This window comes from Rattus rattus, chromosome 2 (assembly GCF_011064425.1).
Source record: "Rattus rattus isolate New Zealand chromosome 2, Rrattus_CSIRO_v1, whole genome shotgun sequence".
Classification (NCBI taxonomy): Eukaryota; Metazoa; Chordata; class Mammalia; order Rodentia; family Muridae; genus Rattus; species Rattus rattus.
The window spans coordinates 167,108,937-167,124,438 of NC_046155.1; the positions used below are offsets into that span (position 1 = coordinate 167,108,937).

Consider the following 15,502-nt stretch of genomic DNA (forward strand, 5'->3'; position numbering starts at 1 on the left):
GAGCAGGCACCTGCTCATCCATGTTCGTCTTCCATCACCGGCACCAAGCAGGGCAGCAGGGCGGCCTCCCTCAGCTTCAAGCCTATGAGAAGGTGGCCACCTCCGACCACTGAAGAGAAAGAAAAGGCAGCCTTGAGGCAGAGAGGCTTTGGGATGCAGCTAGGGCTGCACTGTCCCTCATGCCAGCTCACCTGTTTGTGGGTCAGGCAGACGACCCCCTCGCCGCCATCTAGGTGTTGGCAGCAGTGGCCTGTGTGTGAGAGGCCGGGGTGAGCACGCAGCGCCAGCCCTAGTGCACACCCCCACACCCTGCCCAGCCAGGAGTGGGCGCTCACGGAAGATGCAGGTGAGCCGGGCCGCACAGCACACAAAGTGCTCGAAGTCCACGCGGAGCCGGCTGTCCCGGTAGCGGCTGGTGAGAGCCTGGGTCAGCTGGTTGTTCAGGTGGAAGCCTGCGAGGAGGTCGCCTTGTTTACTGTGTGTACATATGCCCCGCGCCATGTTGCTTCTCATTTTAATGTTGGGGGTGGGTGTTTGTAGTATGTTCACTTGTGTGGGCAAGTGTACAGTCTGAAGCATCTTACCAATTACTCCTTTATACATTGAGGCAGGGTCTCACTGAGATCCAGAACTCAGACCAGTTTTTCTAGCTAGCCAGCTTCCTCTGAAGTCACTTGGCCTTCACGTGGGTGCTGGGGATCTGAACTCTGGCCCTCACACTTTTGTTGCAAGTACCTTACCTAAGACACCATGCAGTGTGCTGTTTTGTGCTGTGTTTGAAAGAAGCTGGCTTCCACCTCCTTTTACACAGCCAGGGGCGGTCATCAGCTCCTGAGTCTCCTGTCCCCTCCTTCCAGGTGCCAGGAGTGTACCCTGTGGTGTTTGTGGTACTTGATAGAAAGCTCAGGGCATCGGCTGGATGAGCGCTCTCCAGCTGAGCTGGGGGTTTTGTCCAGCTGAGCTGGGGTTTTGTCGCTATTTTGGAGTATTGGGGATGGAACCCTGGGTGGCTCGCACAGGCTAAGCACATGCTCTCTCTGCTGCATTTGCCCGCAGCCCCTCACTGCTAGGCTCTCTGCAGCAGCTTTCCCACTGAGCTGCATCCCCAGCCCTTCAGGACACTTAGGTCACTTAGGCTACCTCTCAAGGTGCCAGCAGGCGCAGCCTTTGTGGTTGCTCCTTCGAAGGTTGAAGGACTGTCTCCCTGCCTGGGTACCGGAGAACACTGCAGTGTGACTCCTAAGTCTAGACATTGGCTCTGTCGCATCTGCTGTAGAACCACAATGCAACTGGTTTCTAAGGACTTGGCCCTCCCCACTTCCATGTGCCCCACACAGTCAAAGTTTGTATGTTACCTTTGTGTACTCATTCAACAAATGCTACCCTCCCCCACACACACCATGCCTCTGGTGGCCTGAGGCAGGTCGGTGTCCCTCTGATGTTCATGTACCCTTGAGTATTGAGATTTGCTGGCCCAGATGCGGTAGCCAAGAGCCCTCGGTCAACCGGTTAGAACTGCAGAGAATTCGCTAGCAGACCTGATCAGACTCCTATCCAAAACGACCTTTGGCATGTGCCTGGCACTCTGGGACGAGTGGATGGACAATCCAGTTCCCTCGGTCCTGTGTCCCACTGCTTGTTCAGCACCCTGGCCCCCACCTTCTACCATGATTCCTGGGATCATGTCTTCCCTGTCCTGTCCCCAGACACTGGCTCACTCCAGGTCTCATATTTATAGTGTCATCTCTCACGTCCACCCCCTGCCTGCCCCGGCTCCTACTTAGTGGTCGCAGGTGAACCCAAGCGGTTCATGGAGCTGACTCGTCTTCTGGGATCTCCATAATCACACCCTAGTACACATTTCCCCATGGCTTAGGGTGGGGTTTCCTTCCTCTGCTGTAACGCAGTAGCCTCAGAAGGTGCTGGGGTGTTCTGTGGCTGTCCAGTGGCACCCTGAGGGCTCCTTGCCATACTACACATTAGCCATGTCGCAGAAAAGAGTGGTCAGAGGAAATTGGCACTGGTCCCTGGCGGCAGCCCATTAGGGATGGCCACAGCTGAGGGGTGCAGACAAGAATCTGAGGTCTGGGTGCTGTCCCTATGGCCATTCCAGGTCCCCAGCCACACCTGCAGCAGTCAGTGCCAGCCTCAGTTCACAGGAGTTCATTGTCCCAGAGGTGTCTTCATCGAACTTGTCAAATGTGGCCTGGAGGATGGAGGCAGGAGTCACTCTCACGTGCCCAGCCCCAGAGCAATGCTCTCGCACCCTGAAGTAACTAAGAGGGCTTCTGAGGCTGGACACGATGGGATCAGGCCGCAGCTCCCCAGGCTGCTGGGAACAAGTTCAAATCCATCTACCCATGAAGGCTAGAGAGGACTCAATAGCAGGGAGTTATCAGTATGATCAGTTCTGGGACACTGCAGCTCCTCCCTTGAAGGAGTACCCATTAGTAGCTAAGCAGAGGTGACAAAGAGGTGACAGATCCGGGATCGGTCACCTAGCAAGGAAGAAGCTGAGTTGGGAGCTGTTGGGACAGCAATTAGATCACTGCTCTAGATCAGAAGGTCTCTGTGAGGTGACAGGGACTTTATATCCACCTCACTCCCAAGATGGCAGTGCCCCCTCGGTGACCCACAGGACATCAGTGTCTAGGAGAAGGGCAGCTGTTCTCAACCCTCACATACCTGCCATGACAGGAGATGGCCCCAGAGTTCCTGGAAGTGGTATAGGGCCAATCTTTGCCCACGCTGCAGTGAGGACACATGGCTACAATCAATGTCCCCTAAAAGGCAAGGGAAAACCCCAGCGTCCCCACCCCTCCTCCCCATATACCACCTCACGTACCCCAAAACACTGAACAAGCTGTTCGCAGGTCCTAAGCCCAATCTCTCCAGAGGTCCTGGTGTTGTTCCTAGCTGCAAAAAAGAAATCCAGCCCCCCTGGCATGTAGGCCAACATTGCAAGAACTTTGCAGACTAACTCCCTGCCGTGGGCATTTTGTAGATGCTGAGCGTTCATGCCTGAAAAACCAACCGAGCTGGGGTTCTCTGCCTCAGCCTCCGCCTCTTAGAGGAAGTGGAGGGGGACTGCGAGTGATCATGGCCCTCACGTAGCCATGTAGGAAGCCCTGCTTCCTGTGCCTGGAAGCCTAGCTTCATCACACATAGAGGCTCTATAGGCATGGCGCTCCAGTTGCAGGAACCCCCACCTCGACATCCGGCCAAACTCACCAGGCTCCAGAGCAATGCTTATTAAGGTCTGCAGCTGGAGAGCATTGAGCTCCTCCTCCTAATCAGGGAAGAACCGTTTGTAAGGCCACCAGCTCAAAACATGCCGTCAGCCATCCACTCTGGGGCGGGTCCTGGGCTTCGTCCTGCTGAGGGCCTATCTGTGGCTGCCTTCTTAGGGTTCAGCTAGAGGAGGCAGGCGTGTCCCCCAGAGTGGTCAGCACAGTGGTGGGAGACACACTGTGGGAACCCGCAGTGGGCAAACGACAGAGGACGGCACTTGGGAAAGATGTTTGAGTCTGGCAGAGGATGTGAAAGTCTAGAGAAAGGAGGTGCAGACCCAGCAAAGACCTTGAGGCAATTTGAGCATTCCCAGAACACAAAGAGGAAAGCATTGTGGGAATAAGGCTAAGACACCCCAAACCCCAACAAAGCGGTTCAGGTTTGTAACCCCAGCATTAGGTAACCTGAAGGAGGCCAGCCTGGGCTACAGGATACATAGTTGTTCTTGGATATCCTGATCTACAATTTTTGTTTGGGTTGGGTTTTTGTTGTTTTTTTAAGACATCGAAGGAGAAAGGGGAGCTCAGTATCATTTGGCCTGGCACCCCCAGTCCCCGACACTTCTCACCTCTCCAGCCAGTTCCAAAAATAGCTGTGCCAACTCCAGCTCCAGAGGCTTGTAGGGGGCCTGTGGGGTGGCAGAGTTCAGTTCCTTCCCAAAGCCCTATCCGCCCTCTGGGTCCTGTCCCCGCCCACAACAGTCCACACCTGGAGGGCGTCCAGGTCCGCGCTGATCACGTCATCGATCTCCCTGCAAATTACGGTAAAAAAGAAAGCATTCAGGCGGGGGTCTCAGCAGAGGACGTGGGTACAGTCAAAGGACAGTGGGGTTTTGGGGAGAGGGGGGAATACCCGGGTAGGGGGGGGGGCTGGGGATGCAGAGGCGGGAATTTGCGATCCCTGGGCGGGGTTTGGTGCCAGGGGCGGGACCTATGATTCTAGATTGAGGTTCCTGGGTGGAGGTCAGGGTGCCCCTGGTAAGGCTTGGCGAGGGAGGCACCGGCTCACACTGCGGTGTGGCTGCGCTCCGAGAAGATGCGCAGCGTGAAGTCCGCTTCATCGCCCACGCGCGAGGCGCTGGGCACCACCAGGTAGTGGCCGGGAGGCAGGCGGCAGCGTCGGCTCACGTCGCGGCGGGCGCAGAAAACCGAGCGGTCGGCGCGCAGCAGTCCCGGTAACAGCGCGCGGCTGCGCGGAGAGTCCCAGAGGCCCAGCAGCTGCGGGCGGGACGCCATGACCACCACCCACCCGAGCTCCCCACCCAACCCTCTGATACCCCCCACCACTCCCCCCCACGCTCACAGACTTGTCTGGCCAGGCCCTCCCGTGTTCCCAGGCTTCCTGCACAGGCCACCAAGCCCTCGAGTGGGTCTGTGGCCGCATCTGATACCCACCTCCTCCGGGATCTGCAGGAAGAAAACGCCAACAGAATGAGGGTTGGGGAGCTTGCAGATTTCCTTCCTGCCCCTCCACACCTCTCACACCCCTCCTTCTTTCTGGGCCCTTAATGTTTCCTCATCTCTGACCTAGGTCCCTTCTGACCCCTTCCCCAACCCTTTCCTTTCTACCTGTGCCCTCGTCCCTTCTCTGTCCCTTTGGTCCCCTCCTGCCCGCTGACCCTCAACCTTTTTCTCTCCCTGCACCTGAATCCCTGTCTCCAACCATCTCTGCAATGGCACTCCTCTTTGAACCACTCCTGCCCTTAAGCCTCTGTGACCCTCTGCTCCTGCAGACCCTCTGCTTGACCTTGGCCTCACCTGAAACACGTGGAAGCCCACAGTGAGGTAGGTGAGGCCCTTGGCTCTCAGACACCGGCGGTTGCGTTGGATGAGTGACAGTAGGACCGTGCACTTGGGGACTCGGCCTCCTCTCGCTGGGCGTGCCCCTGCAGCTCCCCAGCCTGCCCAGGGTCCCTCTTCATCATCTTCATCCTCTTCCTCATCCGGCTCCAGCAGTGTCAGCCGGAACTGGGGATTGGTCCAAAAGTTTTCTGACGGAAAAGAAGGAAGGTGGTGGAGTTCCCACCCTGCCACAAGCCCCCAAGTGTGCTTCTCAGGGGTCCCCAGGCCTCACCAGCGCTGGGCTGACTCCCACCAGAGTTGAAGCCTCGCACCCAGCGGCCCTGGAAGGTGTGGATGTGCCAGCCGCCACCAGCAGGACTGGGGCCCAACACCTCAGGGCTCAGTGAACAAATCTGGACCGTGTTGAAGTGCATAAGGAAGTCCTGAAGCTCCATCCTGAAAAACCAACCATGAAAGGTGCCAGGCACCCCAAAGCCAGCTTGAGGAACCTCAGAAGTGTCCCACCACCACAAAGCCCCCAGTTCCTTAAACACTACCGAATAACTTCCGATCTCCAGACACCCCTTATCCTTCAGGCCTTGCCAAGGTCTCCCAAGGCCTCGCAAATACCCCACTTCTGGAAAGATTCACAAACACTTCTCGATCTCTCCAAACTAACTTTAGAAACCCCTCAAATAGGGCTGGGAAGATGGCCGAGACAATAAAAGCTATTGCTCTACAAGCCTGGTAGCCCGAGGCTTTAACCTTAGTATCCCAGAGTAAAAGGAACTGACTCCTCTCACCACCGTAGTGGGCTTCATGCACACTCAATAGAGCAATATAAAACTTGGAAAATAGTTTTAAATTAAATATATGCAAAGCCCCAAATGTCACTAAACCTCCCCAGCTCACCCTAAATATGGTTCTGTTCCCATTAAACCTCCCCCCAAAAAATCGCTGACTCCAAATTCCTTTAGATTCCCTCATACCTGCAATTCCAGCCTTGGGGAAGCTGAGGTCAAAAAAAGTCCGGGGCTAGCCTGGTCTACATAGTGAGTTTTAGGCTAACCTAATCTCAGTGTTCTCCCTCTGAAAACAATGTCCTTTGTAGTCCTGATTTTACTGCTTCTGCCCTGCTTCGGCCATTTTTTTCTTTGCAAAAAAAAAAAAAAAAAGATTCGGATCCCCAAATCCCAGCTGATAGGGACCATTGCTCTGCAACATGTGCAACATGACCCATCCATCCCAGGAGTTTCTCTGTGTCCTTTCTGGCCCCTGTGTTCTAAGGCTCCTGTCCCAGCGGACTTCCCGCAGGTAGTGTGAGTCCCTAAAAACTCACCAGAACTCGCCATCCTCCTTTTTCACAAGCAGCGCATCTCTCCACTCAGAGGGGAGCATGTCCCAGCGTGGGCAGCTGAGGAAACCAATGTGAGAGGAAGGCATGTGGGGCCACGCCCATGGCCACGCCCCCACCCATCCCAAGCCCCTCCCACCTGTCACTCCAGGGCCCGGACCACTCCACGCGGCCCCAGGGGTTCCTCAGCCGCAGCAGCCGCACCTTGGTGAAGCCCAGAGACATCTGAAAACAATGTCAGTAGTGAGGGTGGTGTGGAGGGATCATTACAGAGGGAAGGGTTAGCCTAGTCTAACTCACCTTGTGTGTGCCTGTGACAGAATAAGCATGTCCTTTCACAAGCCCTTCATCTGTGCGGATCTCACCCCGATCACTCTGGAGGAGGCCAAGATTGTGAGCGTCGGGTGGGAGACACAAGCATCTCTCCCTAGCATCCCAACCCAGCCTCATGCTTCCGACCCCGAGCTCTCCATGCCGCATAAAATGCCAAGGGACTCAGAGAGGGTGCTGGGGCGAACAGTTGGGGTAAAATAAAGGAGATGGGGGAAGCCTGGGCTCTGCATCACAGGCCTGGGATCCCAGCTACACAGAAGGCTGATACGGGAAGATCACAAGTTCAAGGCCAGTGTGGGTAACTTAGACCCTGCCTGGGAAGGAATGTAAAATGGAGGGGGTGGAAGGATGTAGCTTACATGGAGGGCTCTAGCCTAGAATCTACCATTGAGGATCTGAGGGACAACAGCAGAAGGTAAGAAGGACACTGGATGCTAGGCTCCCCTCCCACCTCATCCCCGACTACGCTGGCCTAGTGGAGGTCTACACAGGAGCTCAGCTCTCACCAGGGCAGTGGCACCCACAAGGGACTCCTTGGCCAGGGCATGGCGAAGGGCGGCAAAGACACCTGGGGTGTTTTGTCTCAAGTAGAGGACCTCGCCCACGCCTCCTGTAAAGTCCACAAAAGCTTCGTTCATGTGACCTCCTCGCATTACCTCATAGGAGCCGTGGAGCCTGTTGGAGCAGGTAGAGGTAGGTCTGAGGGACATAGGAACATCTCGGGCCTGGGAGCTCTATCAGTAGGGGTCCCCAGGAAATATCCCCGATTGTGTGTATGTGTCTATATTTTTTTTTTCTTTTTTTCGGAGCTGGGGACCGAACCCAGGGCCTTGCGCTTCCTAGGCAAGCGCTCTACCACGGAGCTAAATCCCCAACCCCGTCTATAATTTTTTTTTTTTCTATTTTTCGGAGCTGGGGACCGAACCCAGGACCTTGTGCTTGCTAGGCAAGCGCTCTACCACTGAGCTAAATCCCCAACCCCTATAATTTTTTATATGTATGTGTTTTGCCTGCGTGTATGTCTCTGTACCACACGTCATGTGTGCAGTGTCTGTGGAGGCCTCAGAACCCTGGTACTGAAGTTACACACGGTTGTGACTGGGAATAAAACCCAGGTCTTCTGAAGAGTGACAAGTGCTCACAACACTGAGCCATCCCTACAGATTCCTACCCCCAGGCCCCATCCCTCCCTCTTGTCTTTGCGACCAAGCTTTGACTGACCAAGAAAGAACTCACTCTGAGAACCACATTTGCCTCAAAGTCCCAGAGATCCGCCTGCCTCTGCTCTCAGTGTTAGAAACAAAGACATTTTCTGCCATGCTCAGGTAATTGGGTGGTTTGGCTTGGTTTTATTGGGACATGGTATCACTATGCATCTCAATCTGCCCTCAAACTTGCAATCCTCCTGCCTCAGCATACTCAATATTACCATGATCATAGCTGTAGGCCTACTGTGCCTGGCTCAATCCCTGAAATATTCAGAGATGAGATTGGGGCCTCTGACACATGCTAGGCCTGTGATCGCTAGGGTCCATGAAACTATGCAGTCTGGAAGCCATGGAAGGAACTGGCCCAAATTGTCAACCCTCTGTGACCCTTTGAGGCTCTGGGAGCTGTGAAGGGGATGTCCATGGGGACTTGTCAGGCCTTCCAGCGCCTGAGATGGGAGAGGATGTGGGGCAGATGTCTCAAAGGACCATGAGGAACTGTGTGAGGGTAGAGGCCCTGGAGGGAATAGGATTTGGCAAGTCCAGGGCCTGGATAGATGGGTGGGATTTCAGGATCCTTGGGAAATATGAGTATCAGTGGGGTTCTAGGAATGTTTGTGGAAAATGTCAGAAGAGGAAGAGGCCTTTAAGATTTGAAGATTCTGGGGGTTGGGGATTTAGCTCAGTGGTAGAGCGCTTGCCTAGTAATCGCAAGGCCCTGGGTTCGGTCCTCAGCTCCAAAAAAAAAAAAAAGATTTGAAGATTCTCCTGGGTAATGGTGCAGATCTCTAGGAGTTTGAGGTCAGCCTGGTCTACAGAGCGAGTTCTAGGACAGCCAGGTCTACACAGAGAAACCCTGACTAGAAGAACAATAAATAAATAAATAAATAAATAAATAAATAAATAAATAAATAAGATTAGAAGATTCACAGGCTGAAACTTACATCCCAGTCTAGAATTCCCCAGTGAGGGGCTGGGGGCGTGGCTCAGTGGCAGAGCCCCTGCCTAGAATCCCCCAGTGAGGGGCTGGGGGCGTGGCTCAGTGGTAAAGCTCCTGCCTAGAATCCCCCAGTGAGGGGCTGGGGGTGTGGCTCAGTGGTAGAGCCCCTGCCTAGAATCCCCCAGTGAGGGGCTGGGGGCGTGGCTCAGTGGCAGAGCCCCTACCTAGAATCCCCCAGTGAGGGGCTTGGAGTGTGGCTCTGCATGCACATGATCATGGGTTCCATCTCCAGCACACACACATTCCCTAACTTTAGTCAGGCTCTTGTACACAGGAGCCCAACAAAGAAGTGAGTTCTAGGCCAATCTGGCCTACGTAGCAAGACAATAAGTGAGTGAACAGAGGTTGGGGCTGTGGCTCAGTTGTAGAGGGCTTACCAAGCATACATGAAACCTTGGGTTCGAGCCCCAGCCCCGCATAATCCTGGTGTGACGGCACACGCCTGAAACCCCAGCACTTCTGAGGTGGAGGAGTTCAGGGTCTCCCTTGGCTGCATAGCTAATTCCTGGGCAAACTAAGCTGTATGAGATCCTTTCTCAATAAAATATAAAAGACAATACCAAAAAATGAAGGAGATTGCTGTGATACCAGGGTCCTGGCGGATATGACCTGATTTAGGGTCCTAGGTTGGGTGTCTGGAGGACCCCCAATGATGTCAGTACTCCACATAGATTGCGCATGCTCGTGGGGCTGCAGCCGGGAGGGGGCGGAGCTCTGGGGAAGGTAGAGTCCTTACTTGGCATAGGCCTTTTCCAGTAAAGGGGCCCAGAACTCGTTCCTTTGTTCGGAGCGCACGAAGAGCAGCTTCCCGTCACGCACAGGCAGTTTGTCGTCCACCACCACATCCACCCAGCGGCCAAACTGCCAGAGCTAGTGAAAAAACGAAACAAAACAAAACCAAAAACAAAACAGGGCAGGAGCCGGCCCCTGCCTGAATCCTGCCTCCAACCCCCCCCCCCCCCGCTTCTACCTTCCACTTCCCAAGTTCTGGAATTCCAGTCCCCCCCACCTCCACCTCCCGAGCTGGGGTGGGGAGAGAATGGTAACGGTCATGCCTATGCCATCATGATACCATGGGGGAAACTGAGGCATGGAGAGAGGAACTGAGTTCTACCTGAAAGTGGAAAACCCCGGCATAGCCATCTTGGAAGCCTTGCCCAGGGGGGACCACCCGGTACAGGAGTCTGGGATACAGCGTGAGAGAGGCAGCCGCTGCTAGAAGCCAGCAGTTTCCTGGGAGGAGGAGGAGAGTCCCAGGTTAGGTACAGGGGACCAGAGACCAGCAAACCGAAGAAAGAAGACATGGGGCCAGGGGACAGGAGAGGAGCTGTGCAAGTCCTGGGTCTGGGGGCTCCAGATGGTCACAAGGGGGCTCACCCAAGCTGCCCTGGCACACATCTGTTCTACTCATGTCTTCACAGATGAACTGGGGCTCAGCACAAAACTCCTGCAAGATTAGGGCTCTGGTGAAGCTGGTTAAGGGAAGGCCTGAGCAACAGAGAAGTCAGAGGCCTGGGCCCCTGACACCAGTATCCCAGGTAATGAGGGCCTCCAACCTTGGGAAGGTCTGTGGGTGGGAGTTCGCCTTCCTGGATACCCCTGAACCTTGTGGTTGAGCCTGCTCTTATCCCCCATTCCCTCTTCCACAGAACCAGGGGTCTAGACCCCAGTCTGCCTCTCTTACACCCAAGGGTCCATATCCTAGCCCTGATCCCTCAGGCTCAAAACTCTGGCCTTTCCTCCCATAGACCCAGGCCCTGATCCTCCTCCCTCAGACCTATAAGTCTATGCCCTGGCCCTCCTCCCTCAGACCAAGAGTCCAGGCCCTGGCCCTCCTCCCTCAGACCAAGAGTCCAGGCCCTGGCCCTCCTCCCTCAGACCAAGAGTCCAGGCCCTGGCCCTCCTCCCTCAGACCAAGAGTCCAGGCCCTGGCCCTCCTCCCTCAGACCCAGAAATCAATAATCCAGGCTGCCCCCTCCTCCCTCAGACCCAGTTCCCAGCCCAGCCCCACTTTACATGGGGCCTCTTCCATTCCACCCCTTTGGCCTTCTCTGAGTCAGGTCCCAGCTTGTCATAGCCAAGGGCATCAGGACCAGCAGGGAAGCAAGGGTCACGAAACAGGATCCCGGAATCCAGGCAAGCTGCTCGGATGGCTTCGTAGTTCTGACCCTTAAAGAGCTGTGGGCCCCCAGCTCCAGCCGCGGCCCCGTCGTCCACCAGCTGGATGGTGACCTTCCTGTTGCCACTCGCCATCCGGACACTCTGGGCGCACAGAAGGACCCAAGCCCTTTAACCTCCTGAGTCATGAGGCGGGGCTTCTGTTCCATTTGTACCCTGTTGGGGGTCTTTAAGCATCGAGGAACATTCTCTCTTGTTAATGTTAATTGATGGTTTGGGGTGTGAGGGAGCAGGGACGCCTCTTCAGTGGTTTCCTCCCTGGGGCGTGGAGCCCTCAGTTGTGGCCAGTTTAGCAGCTTAATGACCAGCAGCACACAAAAGGCAGGCAGGCCTAGAAGGACCAGCCATCCTTCTGGGAGTGCCAGGAAGGAGGTCAACGTGGGGGTGTATTTCTGCGTGCTAGTTCCTGTTGCCACATCTCGGCCCAACCCGGCCCCACTGCTTCCTGCTGCTCTGAGGGAAACAGAGCTGAGGATCGAACCTCCCTACATGGTAGGCAAGCATGCCTGCCGCTACGTCTACGTCTCCAAGACCCTTTAACGTCTTATTTTAAGACCTGGTCTGGCTGAGTTTCCGAGGTTAGCCCTGGGCTCCCAAGTTCTCTTGCCCTCAGGATCTCGGGTGTAATTGTTGTTTTGGTGGTGGTGGGTTTTGTTCTTTTGTTCCTTTGGTTTGGGTTCTTGGAGACAGACAGGGTTTCTCCGGGTAGCCTTGGCTGTCCTGGAACTCACTCCTTAGACCAGGCTGGCCTTGAATTTACAGAGATCTGCTTGCCTGACATCAAAAGCCTGCGCCTCTACACCCAGCTTCCACATTCGATTCTGTCTCCCATCTCTGGTCCTTCTGTGTCATTTTGTAGCCCACGTGTGGCCTTGGCCACTCATCTTAGCACCCTGTGTTAGAATTCCTTCTGGTCTCCACCCCACAGCTACCTGGCAACAGCCAGTTAAGCCTGGCTTTATGTATAAAGGGGCTGCTTGCCCCCTCCTCTCTCTCTTACTCTCTTACTCTCTGCTCTTTCTCTCTCTCCTCCTCTTCTTCATCCTCTTCCCCCTCCTCCTCCTTCTGTCTCTCCGTCTCCCTATCCCTCACCCTCTCCCTCTCTCTCTCCCCTCCCTCCTCAACTCCCCTTCCTATGCCCTAAATAAACTCTATTCTACACTATATCCGTTGTATGGTGGTCCCTCAGGGGAAGGGCTGCCTCAGCATGGGCCATCAAGGCCCCCTCCCCCATCACAATACCATGCTCTACCAAGCATAGCCTTGGCTCACTCTTTCTTTCTTTCTTTCTTTCTTTCTTTCTTTCTTTCTTTCTTCCTTCCTTCCTTCCTTCCTTCCTTCCTTTCTTCCTCCCTTTCTTTCATTTTTTTCTTTTTTTTTTTTCCGGAGCTGGGGACGGAACCCAGGGCCTTGCCCAGGGCCTTGCGCTCCCTAGGCAAGGGCTTTACCGCTGAGCTAAATCCCCAACCCCTTTTCTTTTTATATAAAACACAACTCCTGGTTTCCTTCCCACTCACTCTGCTAGATCTCAGGAAGGCAGACCACGGCTAGGTCACCCGGGCAAGGCTGACTACAGAAAATAGGTTCTGCTCTGTGCTGTGAATGTGGGCTCACCTGTGCCGGGGGCCCCTTCCAAGCTGAACAGGCTCTGTGAAGCAGATGGAGGAGGATCCTTGGCGAGGCAGACGCTTGCCTTTCAGCGCCTCTGGCCCTGTAGGAGACTAGTCACTTGAATGTTGCCAAGATGTTGACAACTCCAACTTTCAACATCTTCATCCAGCTCCCTCCCTCCCAAGCTCCATGACCAGCAGCAGGGATAGTCTGAGGCAGGAGGATCAGAAGTTCTAGGGTAGTCTTAGCTTATAGCTTAGAGCAAACGCTAGGCAGCCTAAACTAGAAGAGACCCAGTAACAAAACAAAGAAAAATCCCACAGATTTTTCTTCCTGTGGAGCTGCGGGGATCACACAAAGCTCATGTGACAGGTTTCTGGTTCAAGTCTCAGCCCTGCCACTTCCAATTGGATGTATGAAGCTTCACATTTGTGAGTCCAGCTCTTGGGAGGGAGAGGTCAGAGGAACCTGAATTCCGGGCCAGCCTAGGCTAAACTGGGGGACAAAGGACTATGGGCTAAGACACATAAACTCCATGTGCCTCGGTTTCTACAAATAGCAGTGAGTGTTTGTGTTTGCCTTTCTCCCTCTCTTCCTGCCTCTTTGTTTTTGTTTTTGTTTTTGGCCAGGCTGTAGATAAATGTGGAGACCCCTACACGCTAGTCAAACTTCTATTGCCGAGCTCTCTTTGGAACCCAGAAACCTGTCTGATATTAGATTCTGTGGCTTATTCTCTAGTCATTTGGCTGTAAGAGATGGCCCCTCCCCTCAGACTACGTCGGACACAGACCCACCAATCACAGTGCAGCAGCCCTGACCACGCCCAACCACGCCTCCAATGCTGATCTTTCTAATCTTTGCTAGCCTGTTTCCTCGCTGCTGCTGAGTTGCTTGACGCAAGCAGGAAACAACACTGCTGCCGAGTTGCTTAATGCAAGCAGGAAACAACACTCACACTACCCGCAGTTATCGATAAGGGTGGCGTACAAGCACAGTCAAGCGATGAGTAGACTCGACTCCTCCAAGGGTGAAACCATACTCCAGCTGTTCAGATGTGGTGAAACCCAGCTGGGTTTGTTAGGGTTGTCTTACTGGCCTGGAAGACAGTGTAGACCAGACAATTGGCCTCCAACTCATCGAGCTCCATCTGCGTCTGCTTCCTGTGTACTGGGATTAAAGATGGGCACCAACCATCACATTCAGCTGTCATGAAGACTTTTCTCGGAATGAATTACCCAGTAGTGAATCCATCTTGGCCACCTCCTGCTCTTGGCAGCTGCCAATGCCCACCAGATAGAGCTGATGCTCGCACAAGACTAATTAGGCTTAGCTCACGGCATTAAGCCAGTGCTTGGAGCCTGGAGACGTTGCTCAGTTGGTAATGTTCCTGCCCAGTATGTGTGAAGCCCTGGGCCTGGTGGTGCACCCAGGAGGTGACAGCAGGAGGGTCAGCAAGGTCATTCTTGGTTACACATGGAGCTGGCCACACGCGTTTGGAAATGAAGCCGGAATGCAGGTGAGGAGAGCTGAGATGAAGGGCCCAGGATGACACAGGCAGGCACCAGCAGCCACACAACCAGTTCTGTAAGTTGATGAGGTCGGAGCTTAGTGCTATGAATGCACCTTTCATACAAGGTTCATTTGAGGTCAACTTAACCATGTCCTTGGAAAACCATATTCTGACAGCCCTAGAAATGAGAGCCCTAGACTTGTCCCCGAAGGCAGGGTCATTACAGTGCACATCCAGTCCCCAAGGTACACTTGATCCCTGTAATCTGCTCAAAGAAGAGCAGGAGTATCTAAAATATTCCAGCCAACACTGCATACCGACTCATCAATTCAAACCCATTTCTAGCATCCGCTCTGCTAATTAATAAGCCAATGAACGCACAAATGGAAAGCCATTTCTGAACTCCATCATGCCCACCCAGTGAGGCTGGTGTCTGTGACAGCTGACCAGTGGAAGCCCTTGTCATAATTGCCCTTTCAGCTTTTTTTTTTTTTTTTTTTTTTTTTTTTTCTTTTTTTTTTTTCGGAGCTGGGGACCGAACCCAGGGCCTTGCGCTTCCTAGGTAAGCGCTCTACCACTGAGCTAAATCCCCAGCCCCCCTTTCAGCTTTTTAAAAGTTGGTAGTAGTCGCAAGGGCTGGAGACTGGGCTCAGTGGTTAGAAGCACGGTTTGCTCTCCCAGGGACCTTCGATTTGGTTTCTAGAGCCCACAGGGAAGCTCACGGCTGTCTGTAACTCCAGCCATGGGATCTGGTGATGTCTTCTGGCCTCTTTTAGCACTCGATGCAAGTACAGACAAACAGGCAAAACACTCATGCGCACAAACTGAAAAAATACTACTTAAAAAATATTGCTTGTGTGGGCTAGGCTTGGTGAGGTTCACCTTTAATCTCAGAGTTAGGGAGGGAGAGGCTGTAGGTCTCTGTGGGTTCTAGATGAGGGCTACCCAGCAAGTTTCATGCCAGCCAGGGCTATGTAGTAAGGCCTTGTCAGAAAGAAAAGTGTGGGGTGTGTGTGTGTGTGTGTGTGTGTGTGTGTGAGAGAGAGAGAGAAAGAGAGAGAGTGTGTGCATGTGTGTATGTATGTGTGTGTGAGAGAGAGAGACAGACAGACAGACAGAGAGACAGAGAGACAGAGACAGACAGAGAGAGTGTGTGGTATGTGTGTGTGGTTGTGTGTGTGTGTGTGTGTGTGTGTGTGTGTGTGTGTGTGTGTGTGTGTGTGTGTGTGTGTGTGT

At 54.0% G+C, this 15,502-nt stretch overlaps 1 protein-coding gene and 2 long non-coding RNA genes across 3 annotated transcripts; 2 read left to right on the forward strand and 1 right to left on the reverse strand.

Annotated features, from left to right (window-relative positions):
* Positions 1–18: 18 nt before the first annotated feature.
* Positions 19–11,238, reverse strand: Capn12 (calpain 12). The gene is made up of 21 exons (XM_032894031.1): positions 10,984–11,238; positions 10,345–10,414; positions 10,082–10,200; positions 9,704–9,837; positions 7,266–7,434; positions 6,727–6,801; positions 6,566–6,651; positions 6,412–6,486; positions 5,365–5,528; positions 5,049–5,281; positions 4,686–4,697; positions 4,300–4,508; positions 4,000–4,042; positions 3,860–3,919; positions 3,232–3,289; positions 2,846–2,916; positions 2,686–2,748; positions 2,128–2,206; positions 336–452; positions 192–250; positions 19–109 (listed from the first exon to the last, which is right to left on the reverse strand). Exons 1-21 carry the CDS (start codon positions 11,218–11,220, stop codon positions 83–85), a joined length of 2,160 nt encoding a protein of 719 aa, XP_032749922.1. The 5' UTR covers positions 11,221–11,238; the 3' UTR covers positions 19–82.
* LOC116892369 lies at positions 4,228–6,859 on the forward strand. The gene is made up of 3 exons (XR_004386948.1): positions 4,228–4,465; positions 5,024–5,075; positions 6,578–6,859. It is a non-coding gene; the product is annotated as an uncharacterized LOC116892369 (long non-coding RNA).
* On the forward strand, positions 6,944–11,327 carry LOC116892370. The gene is made up of 3 exons (XR_004386949.1): positions 6,944–7,452; positions 10,389–10,505; positions 11,028–11,327. It is a non-coding gene; the product is annotated as an uncharacterized LOC116892370 (long non-coding RNA).
* The last annotated feature ends 4,175 nt before the right edge of the window (positions 11,328–15,502 follow it).